This window comes from Maniola hyperantus, chromosome 25 (genome assembly GCF_902806685.2).
Source record: "Maniola hyperantus chromosome 25, iAphHyp1.2, whole genome shotgun sequence".
NCBI lineage: Eukaryota > Metazoa > Arthropoda > Insecta > Lepidoptera > Nymphalidae > Maniola > Maniola hyperantus.
Genome location: NC_048560.1, coordinates 5363929 through 5390650, shown reverse-complemented (window position 1 = coordinate 5390650; position 26722 = coordinate 5363929). Strand labels below are relative to the sequence as shown.

At 36.5% G+C, this 26722-nt stretch overlaps 1 protein-coding gene across 4 annotated transcripts; it reads left to right on the top strand.

Annotated features, from left to right (window-relative positions):
* Positions 1–24637, top strand: LOC117993765 (lysosome-associated membrane glycoprotein 1). 4 transcript variants are annotated; one of them, XM_069507249.1, is made up of 7 exons: positions 7640–7743; positions 8622–8860; positions 9346–9455; positions 10559–10690; positions 12572–12688; positions 13230–13432; positions 13780–24637. In XM_069507249.1, exons 2-7 carry the CDS (start codon positions 8833–8835, stop codon positions 14024–14026), a joined length of 837 nt encoding a protein of 278 aa, XP_069363350.1. In that variant the 5' UTR covers positions 7640–7743; positions 8622–8832; the 3' UTR covers positions 14027–24637. The 4 variants fall into 4 exon arrangements, with proteins under 4 accessions (XP_034837479.1, XP_069363350.1, XP_069363349.1 ...); XM_069507250.1 differs by having other exon boundaries at positions 7661–7731; positions 8668–8860; XM_034981588.2 differs by lacking the exons at positions 7640–7743; positions 8622–8860 and adding an exon at positions 1–321.
* Positions 24638–26722: the final 2085 nt, after the last annotated feature.

The following is a 26722-nucleotide window of genomic DNA, read 5'->3' as shown; positions in this document are numbered from 1 at the left end:
TTGCGCATGTCCGAAAGGATTGATTTTTGCCCGTGACGTCACAAAATGTCCGCCGCTCCACCGAATCGGTCGGTATAAAAAGTAAAAAAAAACAAGAAACACCCCTAGTTTCGCCCAAATGGATCGCAGATATACCTAGTTTTTCCAATTCTCAAACCAATTAGCACAAAATTCGTTTATATATTTCCAATATTTAACAGTGAAGGCTTGTTCAGTAAGCCAGTGGGGGCTGAGCCGAAATGCGTTTAAGTGAGGCGGTTAGAAATTTTTCTTCTATCATAAACGCAAGCATGAGATTCCCGACGAAGTTGTTGTGTTTATGTGAGTACAATCTTTTTCTTAACATCTCGATTTGTTTATGTAATTTCTGCTTCTCATCTGTGTAACGAAAGCTTTCGTTAGGTAAGTATAATATTATTGTAATGTAACATTTTCAATCGTGACTGTGCGGTAACAAAATTAATAATTCTAATTTAATATATTTTTTCACCAAGCCTTTAAAATTATTTTCATATTGGCAACACTAGCAAATTAAAAAAAACAGGAATTAATGTTTAAAATAAAAGTTTTTTTTTGTAATTTTATAAACAGAACACGAATATGAAAAGTTAAATGCCTAACAAATTTCATTTAGTACTTTTTATGAAAATAAACGTTACCTAATCTAATATCTAATGAGAAAATCTACAAAGGCCATAAACTTTCAGCAAACGCGTCGTAGGACCTATTGTCTCCCTTTAAAGTGACAATGGAACCACTGAAAAGAATACAAAGCGTACACCTTTAGTTAACATTCTACCGTAAACGTAGGTCAAAATGAGATTTTCCCTCTAATCTTGATTTATTAGAACATAAGAATTGTTCCTAAGTATATAGGTATATATAGGATTTAATATATTGGGTACCCGTATAGATAGATCCGATTTTATTTAGCGAATTTTGCAAAAAATAGGTCTGTGTGTTTTATACCCGGTACCTACCTACTAAGATCATTTTTCAACCAGGGGCGGACTTTTAGACGATGAGGTTAGTTAGTACCTACCTAATATAAGTTTGTATGTTATAATTTAATATTTTTTTAAGTAGGTACATTTAATTTAGATTTAAGTTTATTTCATAGAATTTTTCAAGTTATATTTTAGCTATATCCATGAAAATTGTTATTTGGGCTTTCGGTTAAAGATAAAGAAATACTTGTGTTTCAGGATTTTTCGAAATTAGGTAGGTACATCCTCTCGCCGACTTTCAACAACAAATTACAAATAAAATAAGATTTTTAAATTTTTAGTGTACAAACACTAAAAACACAGGTTTTTTGTAATTTACTAAACTTCTATGCCTGGTTAAAACTGGTTCTATGTTTATCAGATCTTCACCACATTTTAATTGGAACCATCTTGGAAATATACCTACCCTTACAAACAAAAAAAGATTTTCAAAATAGGTCCAGGTGTCTTCGAGTACCTAATTAGGGAACATCATAAAAAATAAAAAAAGATTCCGACGAATTGAGAGCCTCCTCCTTTTTGAAGTCGTTTAAAAATTCCACACGAGCAAAGCCGGTCGGTTTGTCACTCAGTCACTTGCGTCTCTTCTACAAAATAATATTCCATTACTATTCGAAGAGAGTACCCACTTACCTACACTATCCTCTTGAGAATTCTTACAAGGATTCAATCTAAAATACAAATCGCAATACTAGATAGGTACCTGCAGATACAGACATTATAAGAAAGACAGCAACTTTTTGTTTTGAAACTTTTTGTCCTAATTCAATTCAGATATTTCTGCTGCGGCTCCCGGACTTGATGCTGTCTCCCTGATATGACACGGGGCCAATGTGTCAACGCAAGTTGCGTCCCACATTAGCGCCGTCCCCGTTCCCAGGGAACCAGTATCAGGTCTCTTGCCATCATCCCGACTAATCCCTGCCGGCTCAATGAGCTAAGGGATGTCTATGGTGGCAAGGGCCCTTTTCGTATCAAATACGTTGCTGTAACAAAGTACCTACCTCCGTAACCTCGGTAATATTATCATACAGTATTCCAACTTCAAACGGACGAAACGCGAGCTATATCTACGCTTCTCGATCTCGGGATGTGCTCGGGACACTGCCAGCCGCGACTGTGCCGCAGTGACGAACGGATGGTGTTTTGTTTTTAGGGTTTCGTACCTCAAAAGGAAAAACGGAACCCTTATAGGATCACTTTGTTTAGTAACCGCGCGATTTTTCCACTAAAATAAGTACAAGTACATATTTAGTATGACGAGTAAGAAATACTGTGCTGTTTTTGGTTGCATGAATTCTTCATTAACGCATCCAGAGATAAGTTTTTTAAATTACCTGGAAAGGCGGACAGCCCTATCGCATGTTTACGTACCGCGCTGCTGTAGGTATTTATTTCAAAGATACGGCCGAGTTAAAATACTGTATGATAACATTACCGTGTCCGTAATGATGATAATATAGCCGTCGTATTTTCATCGGAAAATCCATCTATTTTCTTTGCACAAAAGATGGAAAATACAAAAGCACAAATCAAAAGCAGCCTTGCCGTAAGAATAAAAGTTGCCTATCTGCTACACCGAGCCTAGAAAAGCGATATTGAAAACTGTAAAATGTAGGTCAGATATCTATCTATGGAAAAGGATGAAACTGAGATATTGAAGTATCTGTGAATACGAAATAAGCTACGTTTTTAGGGTTCCGTGGTCAAGAAGGAACCGTGTCGCCATAACACGATATCTTTTTTTTTAATTTATAGACTAGCGCTTGGCTGCGATCAGATCTGGGTGGCAAGTGATGATGCAGCCTATGATGAAGCGCGCTTGCCTAGAAGATGCCTATTCACTCTTGTCTTGAAGGTACCCATATTATAATTGGAGGAGAAAACTGATGCTGGAAGAGTGTTCAAATCTTAGTGGTTCGAATTAGAAATGAGGAGGCAAATCGCTTCGTACGTTCGTCTTTCCCAGGACATCGGGTATCTTTAGAAGATTTCCCCCCCAAAACAAAAAAGTGTGGATTGTATAACATAGTTACGCCTGTTTCTATCTATATTAAGACTTCAGTAATTTTCCTTATTTTTCCTACTTTTATTTGTTTAGAAAGAACACGCAATATGGCTAGACTAGACTTTGTCAGAGATATAGCCAGTAATCTAGGTAGGTACCCCACCGAGAGTTTGTTTTATTACACAACTTTAGTTAGGTGTTTTCTTCAGAAGAAAAACCGGTCGAGTGCGAGTCGGTCTCACGCACAAAAGGTTCCGCAGTCCGCACCATCGTACAAGATGTAACACTTTTATGTACAACCCTGCATAGTACAAGTTAATGACGGACATCGCCATCTACATATGATTCAGTAAAGTAATTATTTAATAACTAGCTGATGCCCGCGATTTCGTACGCGTGGATTTAGGCTTTTACAAATCCCGTGGGAACTCTTTGATTTTCCGGGGTAAAAAGGAGCCTACGGCTATGTCACTCTCCAGGTCTTAAACTATACCCATGCAAAAAATCACATCGATCCGTTGCTCCGCTGTGACGTGATTGAAGGACAAACCAACAAACCAATAAACCAACAAACCAACAAACAAACACACTCACATTTATAATGACGGTAGTGATGAACACATTTAATATATTTTGTGATGAACTACAAATTCACGATTTTTGGATACTTACTTATTTTTATTTACCTACTTGTGCTATAAGACCTGCCAAATTTCATGATTGTAGGTCACAGATGTCCGCAACTAGCGTGGCCACCTCAGCGCTCAAGCAGATTTTCTTACTTGTGAAATGTCATTCCTTCTACACTTCACGTTGTTTGTCAAATACTCACGTATAAATACATTTTGACAAACAAAAAAAAGTGGCCACGGTGATAAGGACAAAACATAATCATTTTGTCACGTTCTAACAAGAGCTTAAATGCATTTAGCTATCTCGCTCTAACAGTAAGTGTCACAATAGGGCTACTTCTAACAGTCCTTATTCTGAGTTGTAGGTCAACGGAAAGTACCCTATATTCCCTTGTCTTGACAGACACGACAGACAGACAACAAAGTGATCCTATAAGGGTTCCTATTTTCCTTTTGAGGTACGGAACCCTAAAAACTTGGGTAAAGTAGGTACTATGCCCAGAATGTTAATCAAGTACAAGTTCGTATAATTAGCTGAGCTATCTCGTGTAAGGATTTTGTGGAATCCGGAATTACGACCTGGTTTTTGGAGTAATTTCGTCAGAAAGTTTTCTAGTTATGTACTTACTTCAGCAACAAGGATTTCTGGGGTACCTATAGGGTTGAAATTGGTTGGGAGTAGAGACTCAAAAGTGATGGCCTAGTGGTTAAGACGTCCGCCTTCTTTTTGGGAGGTCGGGGGTTCGACACCGGGACACCTCTAACTTTTCGGAGTTATGTGCGTTCTTAAAACGATTTAATATCACTTGCTTTAACGGTGAAGGAAACATCGTGAGGAAACGTGCATGCCTGAGAGTTCTTCATGTTCTCAAAGGTGTGTGAAGCCTACCAATCCGCACATGGCCAGCGTGGTAGACTATGGCCAAAAACCCTTCTCACTCTGAGAGGAGACCCGTGCTCTGTACTGAGCCGGCGATGGGTTGATTATGATGATGATGATGATGAATCTATACTAATCTTAGAAAGAGATAAAGTTTGTAAGTTTGTTTGTAGGGAGTAATTTCTATTGCACCGATTTTGACAATTCTATCACCAGTAGAAAGCTATATTATTCTTGAGTGACTATATTTTATTTTCAAAAAAATTAGAGATCCCTACGAAAATTGTAATAAGCTTGTAACGAAGCCGGGGCTGGTCGCTTGTAGTAACATAAAGCATACCTACCGTCTGTATAATCTCGAGCGTGTTATGTAACTTTGGGTAAACTACTGAATAATGTAACAACCAAGACTTAGTCTAAACAAATACCTAGATTGTCTAAATCTAGATTTTAGTCCAGAGATCTATGCAGTCCTCATTCGCGCGTGACCGCTTCAGCACTAATATTCTAGCTGTGGCGTACGGGTCATATATTTTTCCACTCGTAATAAGTTTAGTGATGTGCACAACTTATTTGTATCGATATGGATATTTTTGTCAATAGCTACTAACTAATAAATAAGAAGAAACACTATCTGTCACTGTAAATTTCGGTTTTCTGTCATAATTATTATAGTACTAGCTGCCCTGGCAAACTTCGTTCCGCCTAACAGTCGATTCAATTTTTTAAAATTTTTCTCTCCCTAAGAACCATCCTCGTACCTACTTCAAGGAATATGATAAAAAAAGAATTAGCGAAATTGGTTCAGCTGTTCTCGAGATTTGCGATGAGCAACACATTTAGTGATTCATTTTTATATTATAGATGTACAGTTAGCTATGTATTATTTACTTAGTCATATTATAGTATAATATTTAATTATTAAAAAAAATAAAAAACATTTTTTTTATTCAATAAAACTTTTATAAGTACTTTTGAATCGTCATAATATGTATTACCAACTGGTTTGGAATGCCTTATATTAGGTATACTTAATTATATATTATGATGATCATGATGATGATAATCATCATGATTATCATGCCGACCCATTTGCCATTGCCGATGATCATGATAAAAGACATTTTGAAAATATTGCAATAAAATTACGCAATATATTATCGAATTATGGAAAATCATTTATTTTACTTAATCCATATAACTCAAGCAATCATGTAGCACAAAAGCACACAAAAGTTAATCCATTAATCTCGTTTTGTAATGGTTATTAGATGAATAGAATTTCATTTTGTTATGGGTTGATAGGATTACCTAATAATAAAAGTTTTAATCTATATAGGTATTGCCTGACATCCCTATCTATGGTTCGAAAAACCGATAGACGATTTCCTCTGCGTCTAAACTTTCAAATCCCTATTTAACCCCCCTAGGGGTTGATTTTTCAAAAATTATTTCTTATCGGATGTAGAACGTCATAGCTATTTGCATGCCAAATAGCCCGATCCGTCCAGTAGTTTGAGCTGTGCGTTGATAGATTACTTAGATCAGTCAATTAGTCAGTCAGACAGCTTTTCCTGTTCTAGCTGATGGCCACGACTTCGTCCGCGTGGAATTAGATTTTTAAAAAATCCCGTGGGAACTCTTTGATTTTCCGGGATAAAAAGTAGCCTATGTCACTCTCCAGGTCTTTAACTATACCCATGCAAAAATTACGTCGATCCGTTGCTCTGTTGCGACGTGATTGAAGGACAAACGAACAAACCAACATAGATAGATATTTAAATTTAAAATTTAGGCATCACTTTATAGATATTTTAAGACCTATTCTGAAATAACAGCGTCTAAAATGAGTTTAAAGGTCAGTTATTCGAGAAGTGTTCTTTTCGGAGTATCACACCTACGAGATGCTATAATTCATTCGTTGTAACAGTGGATTTTCTTTCCGGGGGCGTTCTAGGCGTGAGAATTAGGTTATTTTTAGGGTTCCATACCTCAAAAAGAAAAAAAGAACCCTTTACAGGACAACTTCGTTGTTCTTTGTCTGTTTGTCTGAAAAAATATGTTTGTGATCCTCACTACAGTACGCGGCAGAAAGTAATGCACATGGGCCTTTAGAATGAAGTTTCGGCTTTGTAGAGCGTTGTCTCTGTCACTCATACCTATGTGACGTTTTGTCGGTCTCAACGACACAGACAAAACCGCTACCTCTTTCTAAAGGTCGATGCTTTGCTTTCTGCCGCGTACTGTACAAGTGTACAAGTCCTTTAATTTGATATGTCACATGGTACAGTTGCAAAACTTTTTATAATTTTCTAATTTGTTCCCAAAAATTACCTCTGGATATTTAAAACTCATTCATTATCGTTACAATATGTCTGTATTTGAGTCACAAAAATTTATATGTGTATCAAATTTTGCAGCAAATTCACTGTGACAGACGGAAATCGAGATAGACAGACACTTCAGCGATCCTATAAGATTAGGACGCATGGATACGGAACCCTAAAAATTCTTTTGCTCAGCTAGCTAGTGTACATTTGTGGATTGATTGGATTTTTGTGCGATGGCTCGTAAAATGAATCAATTTCACTAATAAATTCGCATTCCAATAGTTTTCTGTATTAAACTTATAAAGGGCTGATTCCCAAGACTTTGTTTGCGTGGATTTAGGTGTTTAAAATGCCGTGGGAACTCTTAGATTTTCCAGGATAAAAGAAGCCTATGTAACCTACTCTCCCATGTCTTTAATTATGCCAATGCAAAACATCACTTGCTTCAATCACGTTCCTCCGTGGCAACGTGATTGAAGCAAGCAACGTGACAGACCGACAGACAGACAGACATACAACAAAGTGATCCTATAAGGGTTCCGTTTTTCCTTTTGGTACGGAAGCCTAAAAAGCCGATAAAATAATGTAGTTCCAATCACTTCAATGATAAAAATATTATTTTGGACTTTCAAAGGCGATCCAGACGCCAGAGGTCCTAATTAAGTAAATACCTGAATTGTTTTTTACTTCTATCGAACTCTAAAAAGTATCGATAGTCTATTGTAAGTCACTAGATAGATTATAATATGTACTTAGTTGTTTATATGGCGCGAGTTGAGTCAGTGCAAAGGAACATTTCTATAGAACGCACGATCGTCGAATTAAAAAGCAATAATAATTGGGAAAGTGTATTTCACTGGCCGATAGGGAAGAAGTAATTTTAATGGTTGAGTGCAAAGTGACTTTAAATTACGCAAAAATTACATATAATGCGTATAAAATGAGTTCTAACACGTCATTTTAACTGTATGTGTAAAGTGTAATGTCAAGAGTACGGTTTTAGTTCTTACTAGCTTATGCCCGCTATTTCGTCCGCGTGGACTACACAAATTTTGAACCCTTATTTTAACCCCTTAGAGGTTGAATTTTCAAAAATCCTTCCTTATCGGATGTCTACGTCAGAATAGCTATCTTCAAGCCAAATTTCAGACCGATCCTTCCAGTAGTTGTGCGTGTATAGATCAGTCGGACACCTTTTCGTTTTATACATTTAGGTTGTAAAGGTGAACCGTACTTTGACATGACAGTTGACACACGAGTTAAAATGAGAACTCATTTTGTATGGACTATATGTTTCGTATTGAGTGTTAAGTCACTATTGCATTGCTGTGACCTATATTGTTTCTATGAGTTGAGCTTTTGTTGCCGGCCGTATTGTGATTTTAATTTTTTCACGTTGTTGTCAAGTGGCATAACTTTGTATAGCTACACTTAAAAACACTTGAATGAATAACCATTATAATCAAAAAGTGAAGTTAAAAATTCACAAAATATTTACACAAATAAATATTTACAAAATAAGTACCTACCTACGATATTAAATAATTCAAAAAGTGTGTCTGTTAAAATAAAATTGATTAACATTTAAACAAAAATTGGGACTATCTATAAACTTTTATTTTGTCATTTTTGTGTATCGTAGGTACTTACTATAATATTATTGTTATTATTTATTTAATAACAGAAAATAAATAAAAGTATTGTAAGATCCAAAAATTTACTTTCATTACCTACCTAATGTTAATACTTAAACCAAAAAGACAGTTTTTTTACCATTTAAGCAGATATAGTGTATTATCTATGCCATAAGGTAAAACGTCCAGTAAACTTTACTGTGTGTGTTAGTGTGTATTACTTTACTTGACTTATTACTTGACTACAATGTGCAATTTGGAAGTGTCACGCCAAAATTGAATAAGACAGAAGAGAATGAACAACACAAGTCAATCTTTCACTTTAGTTGATTGAAAGTGGTATGAAGTGTATTCATAGGAATATTTTAGGTACATCTATTAGAGCAAGATCTCCCTGCCGCCAGACCTTATTTTCTGAGAAACTGAAATTAGTCATATCTACTAGCATAAGCCGCGGGCCAATAATTAATAGATTATTGAACACGGGTGTACCTACCTAATGTAATGTCTTACCCCACAGGCGTGGGGATAAATCCCAAGCTTAACGACATATTCTGTAGTAACTCCAGAGCGTAGCGAGGGTGTTACATGTAGAATCCTGAGTGAAGCGCGGGGTTTAGGGGCGCCCAAGACTAAGACAGTATTACTCCCAAGTTCAATACTCAGCTTTTCACACCTCGCAAGACAATAAAATCAAAATCTTCGTACCTACCTTTTTGTGTCTTTAGAAGTTTCTGGGAGCAAATCTTTTATATTACACTTTGAGCATGACGGAATCTGGCGGCAGTGGGATCTTGGACCATCATATTCAGCTTAAAAGTGTTATGTTCACTGTATGTGGTGTGTTTTGGCAGTATTGGTGGTGTGTTCGGTGCAGAGTCTTCAGCTCGAAAGCCAGGCGTCCACCAGGAAACCCAGGGTGACGAAGTACAGCAAAACTACAGCTGTACCTGGGGGATCAACGGTTAGTCTTTCATTTTTAGTTTTTTTTTTCGATTACAGGTTAGCCCTTAACTGCGATCTCACTTGGAGGTAAGTGACTATGCATAACGCATTCTAAGGTGGAAGCAGGCTAATTTAGATCATCATCATGATCAACCCATCGCCGGCTCACTACAGAGCACAGGTCTCCTCTTAGAGTGAGAAGGGTTTTGGCCATAGTCTACCACGCTGGCCATGTGCGGATTGGTAGACTTCACACGCCTTTGAGAACATTATGGAGAACTCTCAGGCATGCAGGTTTCCTTACGATGTTTTCCTTCACCGTTAAAGCGAGTGATATTAAATTTCTTAAATATTAATCTTCTTAATTCTTAATTCACGGTTTTCATATTTATTCCTTTACTTATGCTATAAGACCTATCTACCTACCTTTCACGATTCTAGGTCAACGGGAAGTACTCTATAGGTTTTCTTGACAGACACGACGGACAGACGGACAGGCAGACGGACAAACAGACAACAAAGTGATCCTATAAGGGTTTTTTTTTATTTTTGAGGTACGGAACCCTAAAAAGTACCTACGTCAAATTACGTCAAATGTTTATGACGTCACATCTATGTATTTCATACAAAGGTCGCCCTCAAGTACTAAGCGAGCGTTTTGACTTTTGAAAAAAAGTCGCTGATTTGACTAGTAGTCATCATTCCTATTATGTGACTAGCTTATGCTCGCGACTTCGTCCGCGTGGACTACACAAATTTCAAACCCCTATTGCACCCCCTTAGACGTTGAATATTCAAAAATCCTTTCTTAGCGGATGCCTACGTCATAGATAGATAGATAGATAGATAGATAGAAATACTTTATTGCACACAAAAAATATTACATAACTGTTACAGAAACTAAAACTAAAAAGTAATTGTATGCAAAGGCGGCCTTATTGCTCACAGCAATCTCTACCAGGCAACCTTTGGTCATAATAACTATCTGAATGCCAAATTTCAGCCCGATCCGTCCAGTAGTTTGAGCTGTGCGTTGATAGATCAGTCAGTCAGTCAGTCACCTTTTCCTTTTATAATATTTAGATAGATTAATGGAAAGGGCCCACTTTTCTCATGTTTCAGGAGCCAGCCACTGAGCGCAGCCTGATGACGGCTACGTACCAGCTGTACAGCGGCAGCGGCGAGACCTGCATCAAGCTGACAGTCGACGCGTTGCTGGACATCTCTTACGTCACCAAGCTTAATGAGCGCGCCGTAAGTGTCTTACATAGACCACCACCTATAGACGCCTAATAGCCGGAATAATGAGAGAGCAATTTTACCTAGCGATTATTCCTCTTTTCCACACAAACCTGCCCCCCGATTGAGTAAGAAAAAAGTATTCATCGTTATCGTAATCGTCAAAAAATTCTGCCTTTTGATTGGTTGATTCGCTGTTTACATTTTTTCACAGCCAATCAAAGGGCAGTATTTGTTGACGATTACGACAACGATGAATATGTTTGCAGGCGCGCTGCCATTTTAATTGTAAACACTTTGCTCATTGAACATTACGTAGTCGCCCCACCGTCATTTTGAGACAATAAAAGTGAATGCGGCGGTACGAGGAGATTATTATTCGTGTGGCTCTTGCCAAGGGCACTTCTCAGTGGATACTATGTGTGTCGTACTGTAGGTTTTATTATTATCATTGTTGTTGTGACCTAATGTGGTTTCAGTTGTTAAAGGTTCAGTACTAGGTTGTGGAAAGTGATGTGATTGTGTGAATGATGGTATAGTGTGTGTTGAATAGCTGTTTATCTGGTAAGTCCTTCTTGTATCGTTCCAATTTGTATTAGACAAACGTGATGGTTGTAGTTGAGGTTAATTGAACTAAGTGTGGTGTGCTAGGTTAGCTGGTTGGTCTGGGACCGGTATGGGGATGGTTGGAGCCGGTCGCTAGGTAGGGACTTAGCTAGTGTTAGTTAGCGATGTCTAGTCTCATAAGAGACGTTGTTGTCATGACTCATTATTGACGGTAGGTTAATAGTTGAGGGTAGTCTGTGATATCTCTCGTAGTGTGCAAGAATGATGTTAGTATGCCCACGAAGGCTCCGTTAATCTAAAGGTTGTAATCCTGACGTATCTGGTTAACCATTACCTAAGGTTACTTTTAGTGGTTTATTCTTCAATCTCGATCATAATAACATACTTCTGGTGCTGACGAGCCTACATGTTTTTCTTACACAATTGGGGGTTTGATCAAGTAGTTTTAAATCTTGAAGGTGTTCACATTTCAGGAAAATGTTGCTATTTAGAATTATTTTCAACTCTAATATAAATAGGTACTACAATCAAAATTTTGAAACCTGGGCCAAGATAGCCTTAAATATAGTCATGGTATTTTCCACGTATTTTTAAGAGTTATATTTGGATGAAAAATCGACGTGGGCAATGTTGGCTAAAAGTCCGGATTACTTTGCCCGCCACCCAAATCGAACAAATTCTCCGAACGTCGCGTCAAGCAAAAATATAAAATCCCATCAATCATCGTCAATCACGTAAATTCTTGACTCAAGCATCAAGCAAACATTGTAAACGGTCAAAATGCTTGACTCAACCAAAAATCTACGTGCTTGACCGTCTCGGAAGCTCTTAAGAGATCCATGACCAGCAGTTGACGTCCATCGGTTAATCGTCGTCTCCCAACGGATTTAGCACCTTCTTTTTCTTCGCTCTGGGCTGGTTTCCGCACTTAAACGTTTCTGTCTGTGTGCGCGCATTGCCCCTCCCCGCTGAAGTCTTCACTCCAGCCATTCAAGCTCGCTCCAGAAGCCGAGTAGACCACCCAGGTTGCCGAGGGCTTCATGGAGTGAGGTCGGGGAACCCAAATGGCGTTCGCGTTGTTCTGCTACGCCTGTGCAACTCTAGGAGCACGTGCGTGGGTGTTTCATCGACCTCCATGAAGGCCCTGTACAGAGGACTGTCGGTGACACCTAGAACGAAAAGGTGTTTCTTTAGTGGCCTATGCCCTGTTATGAGTCCCACCACCTATCTAAGTTTACCTCTGTCCAAGCGGAGTAGTTTGTTAGTTTGCCGTTTGTCTATGTTAGGGAAGATTTAGCACCTTGAGAAATTAATTATTTCACTTTTCAGGACGCTAATACCTTCGTTCCCAATAACGCAAACGTGGCGGGCACGTGCAAGGAGAATGACTTGGAGACTTTGGTTCTATCTTTTAAGGAATTCGCATTAGAATGGACCTTTGCTAAGGTGAGTGAAATCTTGAAGAATTTAGATAACTAAGTAGGTATAGTTCGACTGTTTGCGAGAGGTCGAGATGCCCCGCACGTCACTCGCACTATCCGCCGCCCATGAACCTTTGCAGCACCAGAGGAACTTTTTTTTGTTTGGAATTAGGAAAATCCTCATGGATACCTCAGTGTTTCCGACGCCTTGTCCGACTCCATTGGGGTTGCTGCCCAACGGCCTACCGACTAAAAACCTCCTCCCCTACTTCGCTCTATCTTTCAGGTACAAGTCCCGGAAATTGCTAATGCGCGTGACCGCCATTTTAGTGACGTCAGCACTAGACTGAAGTTTCGAGCTGATGGTATATTTTTATTTCGGCTGACGTCAAAATTACGTCATTTCGATGTTAATGAGACATGTTTCAAGCGCAATAGCAATTTGCGGGACTTATAATACCTCTGCATTTCGTCTGAAAGATGGCTGCTCCAGAGGAACTGCCGATGCGTTACTTACAAGTAAAACCAGTAGACTTAAATAAAATATTTCATTATACCGATTTCAGACACCTGGTGGCGAGCGCTGGTACGTGGACAGCATAAGAATCACCTACAACTCTAGTGCAAGAATCCTGGAACACGCAGCTAAACAAGGAAGACGAGTGACGCTGACTACTGGACCCAGAGCCTTACTCTTCCCTACTCCTGTCGGCAAGTCTTACGCTTGTCCTGATGAAACTATCGTAGAAATACTGGAGGATGAACCAAGGTAAGCCAAATTTTTGAAGATATATTTGTAGTTCTTTCCAGCCGCATTCTTTGTATCGATGGATTGAAAAACTTGCAAAAACCATCTTTGCCATCTGGCGTTACATAACTTGAAAAATGGTGGATCATACAAAATTTCACCCCCTACTTACCTAACTCCCTTTCGTCGTGGAATTTCTAACAATTCTTACTTTCGTAGTGAGTACCTACGCCATAAAACGACTCTAAATGTCCAAATTTCATGTTTCTACCCTGAGGAGCTTAGGCTGTACTTTTTATGTTACATAGACAAGTTTTTTTTATATAGATTGGCTAAATGTATTTATCGATAGCATATTTTTTTTTCAGCAACCCAACACTAGCCCACCGCGCGAAACTCTACCTCCGTCAAATGCGCTTACAAGCATTCATGTTCAAACGCGACGGTGAATTCGGTCCTCCGTGGCATTGCTCGGACTCCAACCGCGTCCGATCAGAGACTGCGCCCGTAGCGGTGGGTGCTGCGCTCGCGATCGCGACCGCAATCACACTCGTAGGTTACGCCATCTGGCGTTATTTGAAAGTGAAAAAGGTGCAATATGACACGATGGAATGAAGGGGTTAAATGCGTTCTAAACTTTTTTGTATTTTTAATTAAATATAATAGTGGTATTACATTTTAATAAAAATAAAAATAGGTACAAAGATTTTTTGTTCCAAAGTTTTTTGTTAGAAGTAGGCAGGAGGGTACTTTTGAATCGTCACTTATTGCATCTATCACTGGTTCGGAATTTTACTTACAAGTAGCTGTACCTACCTTATTATTATTCTGATGTTTCCTAAGTTATTTAATAAGCGATTAAAATATTATTTATGTTTTTAGGTAAAATAAAAAATACGCTACACAATTTAAAGCACGGTCCAATTTTTTTATTGTTTGGAGATTAAAAAAATAATATTGTGTTTATGTTAAAAATTAATCGTCCTATGTCTACTTCAAATTCACGTTGAGAGAAAGGACAATATAGGAACAACAAAATTCTTGCCAAAATGTTATTAAGTAATGCGAAAAACAGACGTTAGCTCTCTATGCGTGTTCTATCGCCTGTATAATGGGGAGTGCTCTGAAAAGCTTTTTGACCTCATTTCACCTTCTTTTTTCTACAACCGCACCGCGCGCCACCGTAAGAATTTCTCCCACACCACCTGGGTATCTGGTGCACTTCGACCGTCCGCTGCGCCAGATCCTTCTTTCCACGCACGTGCAAACTGTGGAACTAACTCCCATCGGCGGTGTTCCCACTAGAATAAACATGGGGTTATTCAAGGGGCGGACCAACAAATTCCTAAAAGGCCGGCAATGCATCGGCGCGCCTCCTCGGGTGCTGCAAATGTTCATGAGTGGCGGTAATCACGTAACATCAGGTGACCCGCCTGCTCGTTTGCTCGCTATATCTATTAAAAAAAACATAATATTAAATGCCGGAGAACTTCTGCTTTCGAAAACTTATAAATTTTATTTCAATGTAATACCATAAATTATTGATGTTAAATTATATTTTTTTATTGATTTTTTTTGCAGTAACTGATCATTTCTATTCCAACATTAAAGATTTCGTAATTAATATTGACAAATCTAATAGCCAAATTTAATTAAAAAAAAAAACAAATAACTTAAAGCTGATATTTTTATAGTTTAGAACGCATTTTAACATAATAGGTATATAAGGGAACGAGCTATTGAAATAATCGTGTGTTGCCAATTTCGATAAAATTAGCTGCGCGTTAGTCCCAAAAAGTTGTTGAATATTATATACTTTAGGTATATAATTTAAATGAAATCAGTACATTAAAAATGTACAAAATGATATGAGGAACAGTAATTTTCGGACTTATCTAATACATAACGATACGGGAAGGGCAAAGAGGTTAAGTGTTTTGTAATGAGCTGTCGATCCTACAATAAAGGATCAAGTAGAACACGAAAATGTTGTGTGCAGATCTCGGCTCTTTCCCCAATGTTGAAAGTCGCGACTCCTTCACTCAAACATCACTTAATAGTGAGGGTTTTCTTGGAAATAATAATGCTAGTGAATTGGAGAGATCGTTGACAGTGGGATCGACGACTCAGCTTTGAAATCATCTCAAATTATAATTGATGAAAATATAGTACTTACCTGCATTCAAATTTAAATAAGTCCGGTATCTACTGTACCTACTAATATTTTAGTTATAAATTTTCTTCAAACGACTTGCAACCGAATAATATTGATATTACTTTCATATCTGTTGTTTTAATAGCTACTCATGCACTTAGTATGCACTATGCATGCAGAGGCGTCTTTACCTATGGTGCAGGGTGTGCGGCGCACACGGGCGCCGGGTCTAAGGGTGCGACGAGCGCCCTAGAATGCGACACCTCCGAAGATGCGTCGATGCCGGCGCTCTCAAAGACCCTGCGCTCGTGTTATGGCCGACGCCGTCATCATTTAAAATCATCATTTAAAATTGCACCATTTGCATCCGAATTTCCGTTTGAAAATATAACTGTTAGTATTCCATTTTGACCCTGCTCCTACTAGACTAGAGGGCGCCAGGGTACTGGTTGCACACGGGCGCCACAAGGGCTAGAGACGCCTCTGTTAATGCATGCGAAAAAAGATAAATATACCTAGTTACCTATTATATTTTGATTAATCAGTTATCGCAAGTCGTTTGAAGTATTCTCCATTCAGATAATATGTGAAAGAGTGGTCATTATAGTGTTGTATGATTTCGATAAATTATTGTATCGATGAATAGAAGTTACTCGGAATTGTTGATGATGTTTGAAAATGTATATAAGTACGGTGAAAAGAAGTATATCTTTATGCTAATCTACTTGAGAATGATTACATCAAATGTTACTTATAAAAAGTGATCTGTGAGTTGGTAAGTATATGATATAAATAATCTATTTCAAGTAACAAAAATTTAATTGTTTAATGATGTTGTTGAAGATTGAAAATTATGTAAAAAATGTATTTAATCCCTCATTAATCCTGTAGGCTAGGCTGTGTGTTGGATTTCACTAGTAAGAGTAGAAGTTTGGTGAAAATGGGAAAATGTATGATTTTCCATGTACACATTACAAATTATTAATCTCGTCGTTGACTAATCATAACATATCAGATGATAATAATATAATTTATTGACAACTAATTATTTATATGTAATTATTAAATGGAAGTTTATATGTAATTATATGGGAGAAGTGAATAATATAATTTATTTTTAAATTGTTTGCGGTATAGCGGACATAATGAAGATATTACGTGTACAAGCAATAAGTACTTTTTTATTGGAAGCCGTCGTAACGACAATTATGGCAGAATTCGATGTTGTATTGTGCGCAAAACTTGGAGCTATTAGTGTTCATTTATTAATATAGAATTTACTCTTTACTAATAGATTAGTTTACTACGTAAACTTACACGACTTCATCGTCGTGGTTATGCGTATTTTAAAGATTATTTTGAAATTCATCAAATTTTTCGTTAGTGAAGGTCTACGTCACAGAAATAACCTACTTGCAAACTCTCTAGACTCTCTCTGGTTCTCTCTCTTTGGTTTGAGCTGTACGTTGATATATCAGTACTCAGTTTTGCCTTATATATTTATAAATATTATCTTAAGCCATTACATTTAATACTCAAGTACCATTGACTCTTTATTTATATGCTATCTGGACCTAGATCGTTATTTCAGCCTAGAAATTATCGGTGATATTATATTCTATATACTAATTAGGTTGCACTTTCGTCACCAACTCATTTTTTAGGATAACATTTATTCGGTGCACTATCTATTGGCACAGTGATTATATTATGTTCGTAAAAATGTTCACCAGTGCAAAGTATTTTTATTATTTTCAATTGTCATTGTGGTTTTTAGCTTGTTAATTGTTTTCGTAATAAGGTTAAGTAAATTGTAATATTTTAATAAGTTACAGAGATGAGAGAAAATATATTCCTATAAATAGATAACTTTTGTAATATATTTTCCACTTTTGTATGTTTCCAGTTTAAACTAACCATATTTTGGTATCCATTAAATTAAGTTAGTGTTTTAGGTAAGTAATCTTTATTTTTTACATATTTTATATACTTAGATATTATTAAAAAACCAAATTTAAAAGTGTGTACAATGTACACATACTTGACACTTTTCTAAGTATTAAATATATATCGAAAGCCTATTTTAATGCAATACCTCTTAAAACTTCCAATTGACACCTTTTATTCTGTGTCATACATTTGATAAATATAAAATTGAGGGTATATCTACATAGGAACCATGATCGTTATTACTAGAAATTTAATTTGCAAATAGTTTTATAATCAAAAATAATACTTATCGTGATAATATTATGAGATCATAGTTTTATATATTTTGTTCTTAAACCACGAAATAAGTTTAACTTTCATTCCTTTATAAAATATAATAAATTAATTAAAGATTTATTATAGAAAACATCAATGGCCGTAAAAAAGTTGTGTGTGCAACACTAGTGTCCAAGTTTTGCTAGTTAAGATGCTGTGTGTTAACGCTTTCATAAGTCAAGGCTTTCGATTTGTTTCAAATGTATCTAATACTCATCAATTACTATTACATATCGTTTTAAGTAAATAATAAGTTAATAAATACAGGATGTTTTTGTTTGGAACAGTGTGCAGAAAAATCTTAAACCAGATGTAAAAATAAATTATTCCTGGTTGTTTCTTTTTAATACTGACTGATTAAATTTAATTTTGTATAGTTTTAATATTATTATATTATATGAAAAATTAGCCTTTTGTTAGCGGTTCTAATATGAGCATAATATTTTAATTTTTCTTTGCAATCTTAACTGGCCTGAAATTTTATTTCAACATAATATCCTTAAATAAAAGTATTAGTTTTCTTAAATTTAATTTAATTTCTCAGATGTAAAAAGAAATTTAATAATATTGATCATTCTTTGTGGAACTAAATCGGTTCCTTGTACACTAAAGCCAGTTTTCTTGTACTTTTGAGGTTTAAAATTTTTCCATACCATTCCTAATAAAACATCTTGTATATTAAATATGTGACAATGCGTTATGTGATCACCGTTTATTCGTAAGTTTATATCTATCATTTTTAAGTGATTCGACTTTGCGCACATGACTGCTTTTTCGAACGACTAATAAAAATCGATCTGACAAAAATCGGTTTGGCAAAAATATAACACGTTCACTAGCTTACTACTTTAACGCAAACGACTATTAAAAAAGTGTTCATCCAATAAAATTAGAGTGAGCGTAGTCAACGTCCGCCAACCCGATCCGATTTTATTAACTGAGAAAACTGGCTAAACTGAGGCAATACGCGCTTATGCAGACGACAAGATGATTGTGTTGAATCGGTGTTGAATCGGACACCGGTCAGATTTATTAAAATCGGTCATTTATAAAAACGGTCACTTGCGCTCAGTTACAAAAAAAGCTGAATTTAGCCTAAGTTAGTTATATAGTCCTTCATCTTCTTACTCGCTTGCGCTGTATATAGTATGGCTATGTTTTTGCCGAGTGATATAGGAAAGCGTTGTTTCATGTATTTTTTACATTATGTACTTGGATTTTTCGATACATTTACTATTGATGTGCGGGTTCAGTGCCATCGGGACTGGAGTTTTGTTATAGTTTCGGTCAAGAAAAAGTATCGATGGCTCCTACGTAAATTAATTAATTACGTAATATCTACGTAAATACGTACTTACAATTTAAGAAAAAAATGTCGTACAAAATCATTAATGTCTCTATGTAAAACGTTTTTCAGAAGCTTTTTTCTATTTATCGACAATTTGCTCGCTAAGTCACAGTCACATCACTAGCGCATTTCTCAAACCTCCGTATGGCACTAAACTCGGGGGCATACTTTTTGCATGCTTATATCGAATCTAGTCCAATTTTGAGAATGATGGCATTTTACAACCCCGATTTCGATTTGAAGATAGACAGAAAAATATATTTTCACACATTTCCTATAATATTGATGTACTTATTGTTTTTCTTTATATCTTTCTGACGTTCGTTTTCTATATTCAATTTATCTATACTCTATACTTACGGTCGAAAGTAATAAAATCAGTCGTATCTGTAATTTGTCGATAGGTTACTTTGCAACGTTGTTATTTGACAAATTGTACGGACGTTTTTCGACACTAACAACTTCGCTAGAGAATAAAATATCTAAATTACGATAGATTAAAATTTGAATATAGAGAATGGGCGTTATCGTTAGCATTACATTACAATAAAGAGCAAACGTATTTTAATAAAATATGTAAACACCACTTATTTGCATTAGGTATACCTACCTACTTAAATTCTGTTTTTATTTAGCTGTCTTACGGCCAACATTAATAGTCAATCCTAAAAAAATAAAAAATTGCATGGTCTTTTAGACAAAATATAACTATGTTGCTAAGTAACTTATCGACAGACTACAGATAGATTGATTAGTAATTTGGGCCATCACTAAGCATATAGATTACAGTTGTTTAATCAGTTAATTGGATTGGAACGAGTGAAATTGCACCTTTTACCCAACTGCGCCAGGAGGGTAATATTTTAATCTAAATGTAAATATTTCTTGTATCGTGATTCGTGCCACCTCAAACGAAAATTTTTCAATATGTCTTGCACTATTGTTTCGATTTTTCAATCTAATGTATTTGTAATTAATTGTGACGGTCAAAGAGGCGGTGGAAGATTTTGAATAGGTGCTTGATCAAACCTAAAGTTTGAAATATTCCGAGTGAATGACAGGAATATATATTAGGTACCTATAGGTAGTTCACGATCAAAAACTACAAAACCAAATAAAGTAAGATTATACCGTAATAATCAATTTTATATTGACAGTTAGAATGGATTTTCGGTTCGAAAATTTGAACGTCATGAATCAATACCCATATTAAAAATGAGAAAGTGTGTTATGTATTGTTTTTGTTGGTTTGTTAGTTTGTCGTTAACACGTCACAACGGAGCAATGGATTGAAGTGATTATATGCGTATAAGTTGTGACCTGGAGAGTGACATAGGCTACTTTTTAACCCAGAAAATCAAAGAGTTCCCGTAATATTTTAAAAATCTAAATCCAGGCGGATGAAGGTTATCAACTAGTTAATTATAAATAATATTTGCCTGATCATGATTTTTATTTGTATACGCAACAGGTTGTACACTTTTAAAATTGTCCAAAAAATCAATGTTTTGCGGTGTCCATACCATCCAATTATATGAAAGAAATTAATTGTTTGTGAAAATATGAATATTGTCATAACGGTTTGAAATTGACTAATAACAAATTAAATTCTAAATTTTATTTCTTTGATGACACCTTTCATAGGGTACAATGATTACTAAATTACATAGAAGCTGAGGTACGAAATAGGCCTAGTTATTATTATTACAAACTTTAAACCTTTTTCAAGCACCTCCGCAAAATTTCCCACGAGTCCTGGGGCTATAAACATCGTTTTTTCAAAAAGAATTCTGAATATTTCTGAAAAGTTTTGTAGTTAGATGATAAAAAGTTCTATTTTCCTAATATTTTGTATTGGAACTCCCGTAGTTTTCTTCCTCAATAGTTTGGTAGTTTAAAGGGATCGCACACAACTCACAAGATCCGTTAGAGCCGCAAAAGGTCTAGTAAATGTAAGCACTAAACAGCATCGGCTGTGCTAGAAAAATGTGAACGTGGTAGGTTTCATGCAAGTTTTTACCTCTCTACAAAGTTGGTAGAAGTCCCAGTAGCATTATTGTGTTAAAATAAAATGGACCTAAAGATTCTTGTTTTAAGGCTCAAATTCGTCCATGCATATCGTCCATGCAATCAAAAATAAAAATTCGGTAGTACTGAACGCACGACTTTAAAACATAGCTTAAGGAGCTATGTTATTCTTACGTTCGGAAGCTCGAAATCTTTCAACCTTGTCGAACTTGAGATGTACAAGCTTGTACTGAGAGTGCTCATCATTCGAGCCGCTTGATACGCTCGAATCTTTCACACGCATTGCATTGTAACTTTTTCTGGCTCTCGCGAATCTAGTGCGTCTCTTGGTATGCGATCACCTTTACGTACATATCGGTGCATTCGTATTAAAAATAATGTACTAAAAATTATTATATGCTTAGAGTATGTATAAGCTAGCTATATAGCGCGATTTAGAGAGTAAGAATAAAATTGTAGGCACGGGTATGATCGTCGTAGGTAAATCTTCATGAAAGACCGAATTAGCATTTATAGAACATCTGCTTACAAATTAATGTCTTACGAATGATGAAAGCGCTATATAGCTTACTTATACTCTATACTCTAATATTATATGCCATACGATTTGTCTTCCAGTAACATTGGTCTTGTAACAATAGCGTAAAGTATCGTAGCTTATTATAATTATACATAATTATGGTCATAGAAATCGGCGCGTGTAGTTGATTTTGTAATCGGCCGATTCAGAATTCGTACCTACTAGTGCCGCGTGAAACAGTTGCCATCATGAAATGAATACTATTATTTCAGTTAAGAGGTAATCAAAATATTGAGCTAACTATAACTTGTGTCAATAAAGAAACGAAACGAAAATGGCGGCTATACTAACCCCTCCTCACTACACACAGACACTAACACTATACACAGAGCGTGTTTAACGCCACCATTTTCGTTTCATTTCTTTTTTGGCACGAGTTACTCTCATAGCAACACTTAACGCAATATATTTGATGTCTCAGTGTGAATTTATCGATAATTTCGTTATAACAACTAACCCCCCCGTTCCCACTTGTCGTTTGTCGTTGTTTGTCCGTACAAAATGACTCCTCACGCACCATTTTAACTCTATGGTTCAATTGTCATATCAAAAGTACGGTTCACCTTTAAAATATAGTGCGACAAGGCTCTCTTGGCACTTGAATGACAATGACAGGGGGGCGCTGTTGGAGAACAAAGGCTTAGAATATTCAAACAAGAACAAAGGGGACACTTGATGGCAACGTGAGTTTCGATTTACGCCACGCGCCAAGATAGTCTTGACGCACTGTAAGGACTAAAATCGTACTTTTGAGAGATACAAATATTATATCAAATATCACAACAATATAACAATATTATATCAAATATTATATCAAATAACACGCGATCGATGTACGCGACCGACAGCGTTTGGAGGTATTCAAGTCAAAAACAGTTAGGTACCATCAGCGTACTTATTAAATCGGCTGATTATAAAATCGGTCATACGCGCCTAAAATAAAAGGTGGTGGCGTTATGAAAGTAAATGTTTGATACTAAAATGAATGTGATTTCTATTATTGTGATGTCGATGTACAGCCAAACACTTATCTGTGGCCCTACCGCGGTTGTTTGACAGCTACAATGTCACGATCGCAATCATCTCTGATTGGTTAATGCTCGCTCACTATTGGCCACAATGCATTGTTGCAACAAGAATCGCACAAATTCAGCCAATCAGAACAATAATTGAGATTGTAATAATGATTGATGCAGGTTTTAGACAATCGCCCTGCAGTATATCGTTGAATGTGATTTCTGAAGCTAAGAAACTTCAAGTATACCTAAGTACTTACGTATGATGAAGGTATAGTTGGGCCATCACAGAAGGGCGAACTAGGTCTTAAGTCATTTTTATCAGTCCTCTCGCTCGCACTTACAGGCCTTTGGAACTGGAACGCTAAAGGATTTATCGATAGTCGATAACAGGTTATAGACAGCGATGGGAAACAATTCAAAATTAGCTACCATCATACCTTCAGCTAGCTGCGTCCGAACGGCATCCCTTTATCGATAGCAACTTCTGCGGCATTCTCACAACCCTCTGGCTCTGTGATCGTAATGATTTATGACCCAATTCGAACGTTTGTGATGGCCCAAATAGTATGAAACACGCAACGGTCACGAAGTGATTCGACTTTCAGCTGGCCCAAATTATGGCATGCAATTATTTTTTTGACGTAAAAAATGTCTTTGGACACGATTTTTTCATATGAAAGTAATATTCATTACTTACTAGCTTATGCCCGCGACTTCGTCCGCGTGGACTACACAAATTTCAAACCTCTATTTCACCCCCTTGGGGTTGAATTTTCAAAAATCCTTTCTTAGCGGATGCCTACGTCATAATAGCTATCTGCATACCAAATTTCAGCCCGATCCATCCAGTAGTTTGAGCTGTGCGTTGATAGATCAGTCAGTCAGTCAGTCAGTCACCTTTTCCTTTTATATATTTAGAAGATTGTGTTATTTGTTTTCAGTGTAATTATTCTTATAGAAAGATTCGCATTAAAACTTTTATGCTAATTTGTTTATACTTTGTCTCAAATCTTTTACGGCCGAAATTAATAGTAATAATTTTAATCCTATCTGTAATCTGTCGATAAGTTATTTAGGAACGGTTTTATTTGTCAAAATATATTGTATGGAATTTTTTGACTAAATAATAACAATGCTTATAGAAAGATTTCAGATCGGATCGATTCTATTTCTTAATTACGGATTAATTTTATAATTTCGGCCATACTGGAGTTACTTGCGAGTATACAGGATGTAACCAGAACGCTAGCAAAAACGAAGACCGGTGATAGTCATAGTAGGTACTGATTATTACTGGTATGATACCACAAAAAAAAACGCTAAAAATTGTCCTATTGTTTGTAAAAGTTCACGATATATTGCAAATAAAACATCTGACGGACGTTAGAGGTCAAAGAACGTTGCGTAAGTAGGCCCAACCTACGACGCGGCATTGACCCCAGTTTTGCACGCTATAGATTGTGGGTTGGAAAAATACTAAATCACTAAAACTACAAAATGAGGTACATAATTGGATTGTGTTTAGATAATAACAATAATGTTAAGTTTTTGCTAGCGTTCTGGTTACACCCTGTATAAGGAGATGGTAAAGAAAAATATTTCTTTTGATGAAATTGATATTATTGATCAATACACAACGATATATTATAGGTATCGTTAAGAATGGTAACACCAATTCATATTTAATATACTTAACTATATATTTGAATGAGTAGTTATACATAGCATGACTGCCACCACCGAATACTATGTAAGACATATCTCAAATTATTGTAATTTAGTGCGTTCATTTATTAACAATTGTCTTTATGAATAAATGACGTCAAAATGAGCTCGTCTATTTTATTTTCTCTTTTTAAGCTTCTGTGTGTCCAGAGGATTTTTTTTAACGAAAAATAATTAAAAATCGACTTCAATACCTTACCACAACCACTAATATTATAACTATGGCTCTGGCTCTAATCAGCTGGTGCATGCGGTCATTCAACTAGGTGTTCAAACTTGCAGGATTTTAAAGTATTTATGATCAAAATATAACCCGTATTAAAAATGATTGCAATCGATTCTGTTACTGATTCTAAACTGTTCTGAACAAACTACTTTCAGGTTTTGCGTATACTAAAACTGACGTTGTATATCAACGGAAACTGGCAAACTACGAACATACAACTTATAGATTAATAAAGAAGTAATTAAACTATTAATAAACTTAAATCTAAAAAAAAAAACAACATTAAATTAAAACTAAAATAAATTAAATTAAATCTAAAACCTCGTCGAGACCACCGCAGCGAGGCATTGTACCCAAGATGCTGGCAGCATTACCCCTTTGGATGGCCAAACTAATTCTTTGACCAAGGTAGCTGCCAGCTCTCGGGTCCCCGGTTGACTCGATAACTCTTTTCGCAATTTCTACAAAAAGAGCTCGAGCCCCCGGGCCCCACGGCCCCAAAGTCTCCACACCAAAAGGCACGAATAAGAAATAGATAATTCTTCTTCTTCTTTGTCGTATCACTCTTGGCAGAGCGGTCGTGGTCATCACGAAGCAACGTCTTTGAGGGCAGATGTTATATGCCTCACGAGCATTCGCCATGCACCAGAGGGCGAGGAAGGTCACCCATGCGATGGACCGACCAAATTAAGTCTGCTGTGGGCGGTCCTTTGCACGAGTGTACCAGGCTGTCAGCCAGCAGGGAGAAATAGATAATTATTCGTTCGTAAAACCTATAAAAGGACTATATCCCTATGCATGCCATAACACGAACATAAAATTAAGCAGAAAATTGGCCGTAACTCCACAATTGGACAGTCATTAAAAATAACAACGAATCCAACTATTCAAAATCTTTATGATAAAAACCGATACCTCTGGGAGAACCCAGAGGGACCAATTACATTTATTTGCACAATTTCAAAGGGTGGCTACAGTAATTTATTATTAGGTATCTGCAGGAAGAGACCTTACTTAGGTGGTCGCAAAACAAATACTTAGTTTAATCTGAAGTTAGGTACAACTTGGAATTTTGACAGTAGCTTTCTTTTGAGACAGGCACAAGAAAGGATAGAGGATAACGCATCGGCAGATCCTCTGGTGCTGCAAATGTTCATGGGCGGCGGTAATCACTTAACATCAGGTGACCCGCCTGCTCGTTTGCTCGCTATCTCTATTTAAAAAAAGTTATGATCTATGAAAATTAGTGTTTAGGCTTTCGGGCAAAAATGGAGAAGTAGATATTGAAGTTGAAATTTCTTTCGCCTTGATGATGATGTAAAAAAAATGATGAAGTAGGTAGGTAGGTAGGTAGGTACGTCGTTTAGAATTTTTGGAATTTCCACTCCACTTTTGGAAAATCCACTAGAGCAAAGTCGGGACGGGGCTAGTCTAAATATATAAAAGGAAAAGGTGACTGACTGACTGATCTATCAACGCACAGCTCAAACTACTAGACGGATCGGGCTGAAATTTGGTATGCAGATAGCTATTATGACGTAAACATCCGCTAAGAAAGGTTTTTTGAAGGGTTAAGGGAAAAGGGTTTGAAATTTGTGTAGTCCACGCGGATGAAGTCGCGAGCATAAGCTAGTCAACCTATAATTTTCTGTCTACAAAATAAACAAACATCAAAATCGCAGCATCAAATTGATATAATGGAGAGGAATTTTCCAGATAATTTGGCATTACACCCCTCGTCAGACATATGTTCACCCTATGGGCCTGTACATATATTAGGTTTGGACCCTTCTTCGCAGCTTATTATAATAATTGAGGGGGTGTTCCAATCAAGTGTTATTTTGCGGATTTGAGAACTTAATTAACTTTAATATCTTTTGATCTTTAAACTTTTTGTCCATATAAATCCGTAATTGTGTGTCTGTTTGCTTGTTATTCTTAATGCCTCAATTATTCAGCTTTCTA

What these genes read in the sequence shown, in the direction of transcription:
- LOC117993765 (XM_034981588.2), top strand. Translation starts at nt 240, where the DNA reads ATGCGTTTAAGTGAGGCGGTTAGAAATTTTTCTTCTATCATAAACGCA. An exon ending in TAGAATGGACCTTTGCTAAG is followed by an intron (nt 12,689 to 13,229) that starts GTGAGTGAAATC and finishes TACCGATTTCAG; the next exon opens with ACACCTGGTGGCGAGCGCTG. An exon ending in ATACTGGAGGATGAACCAAG is followed by an intron (nt 13,433 to 13,779) that starts GTAAGCCAAATT and finishes TTTTTTTTTCAG; the next exon opens with CAACCCAACACTAGCCCACC.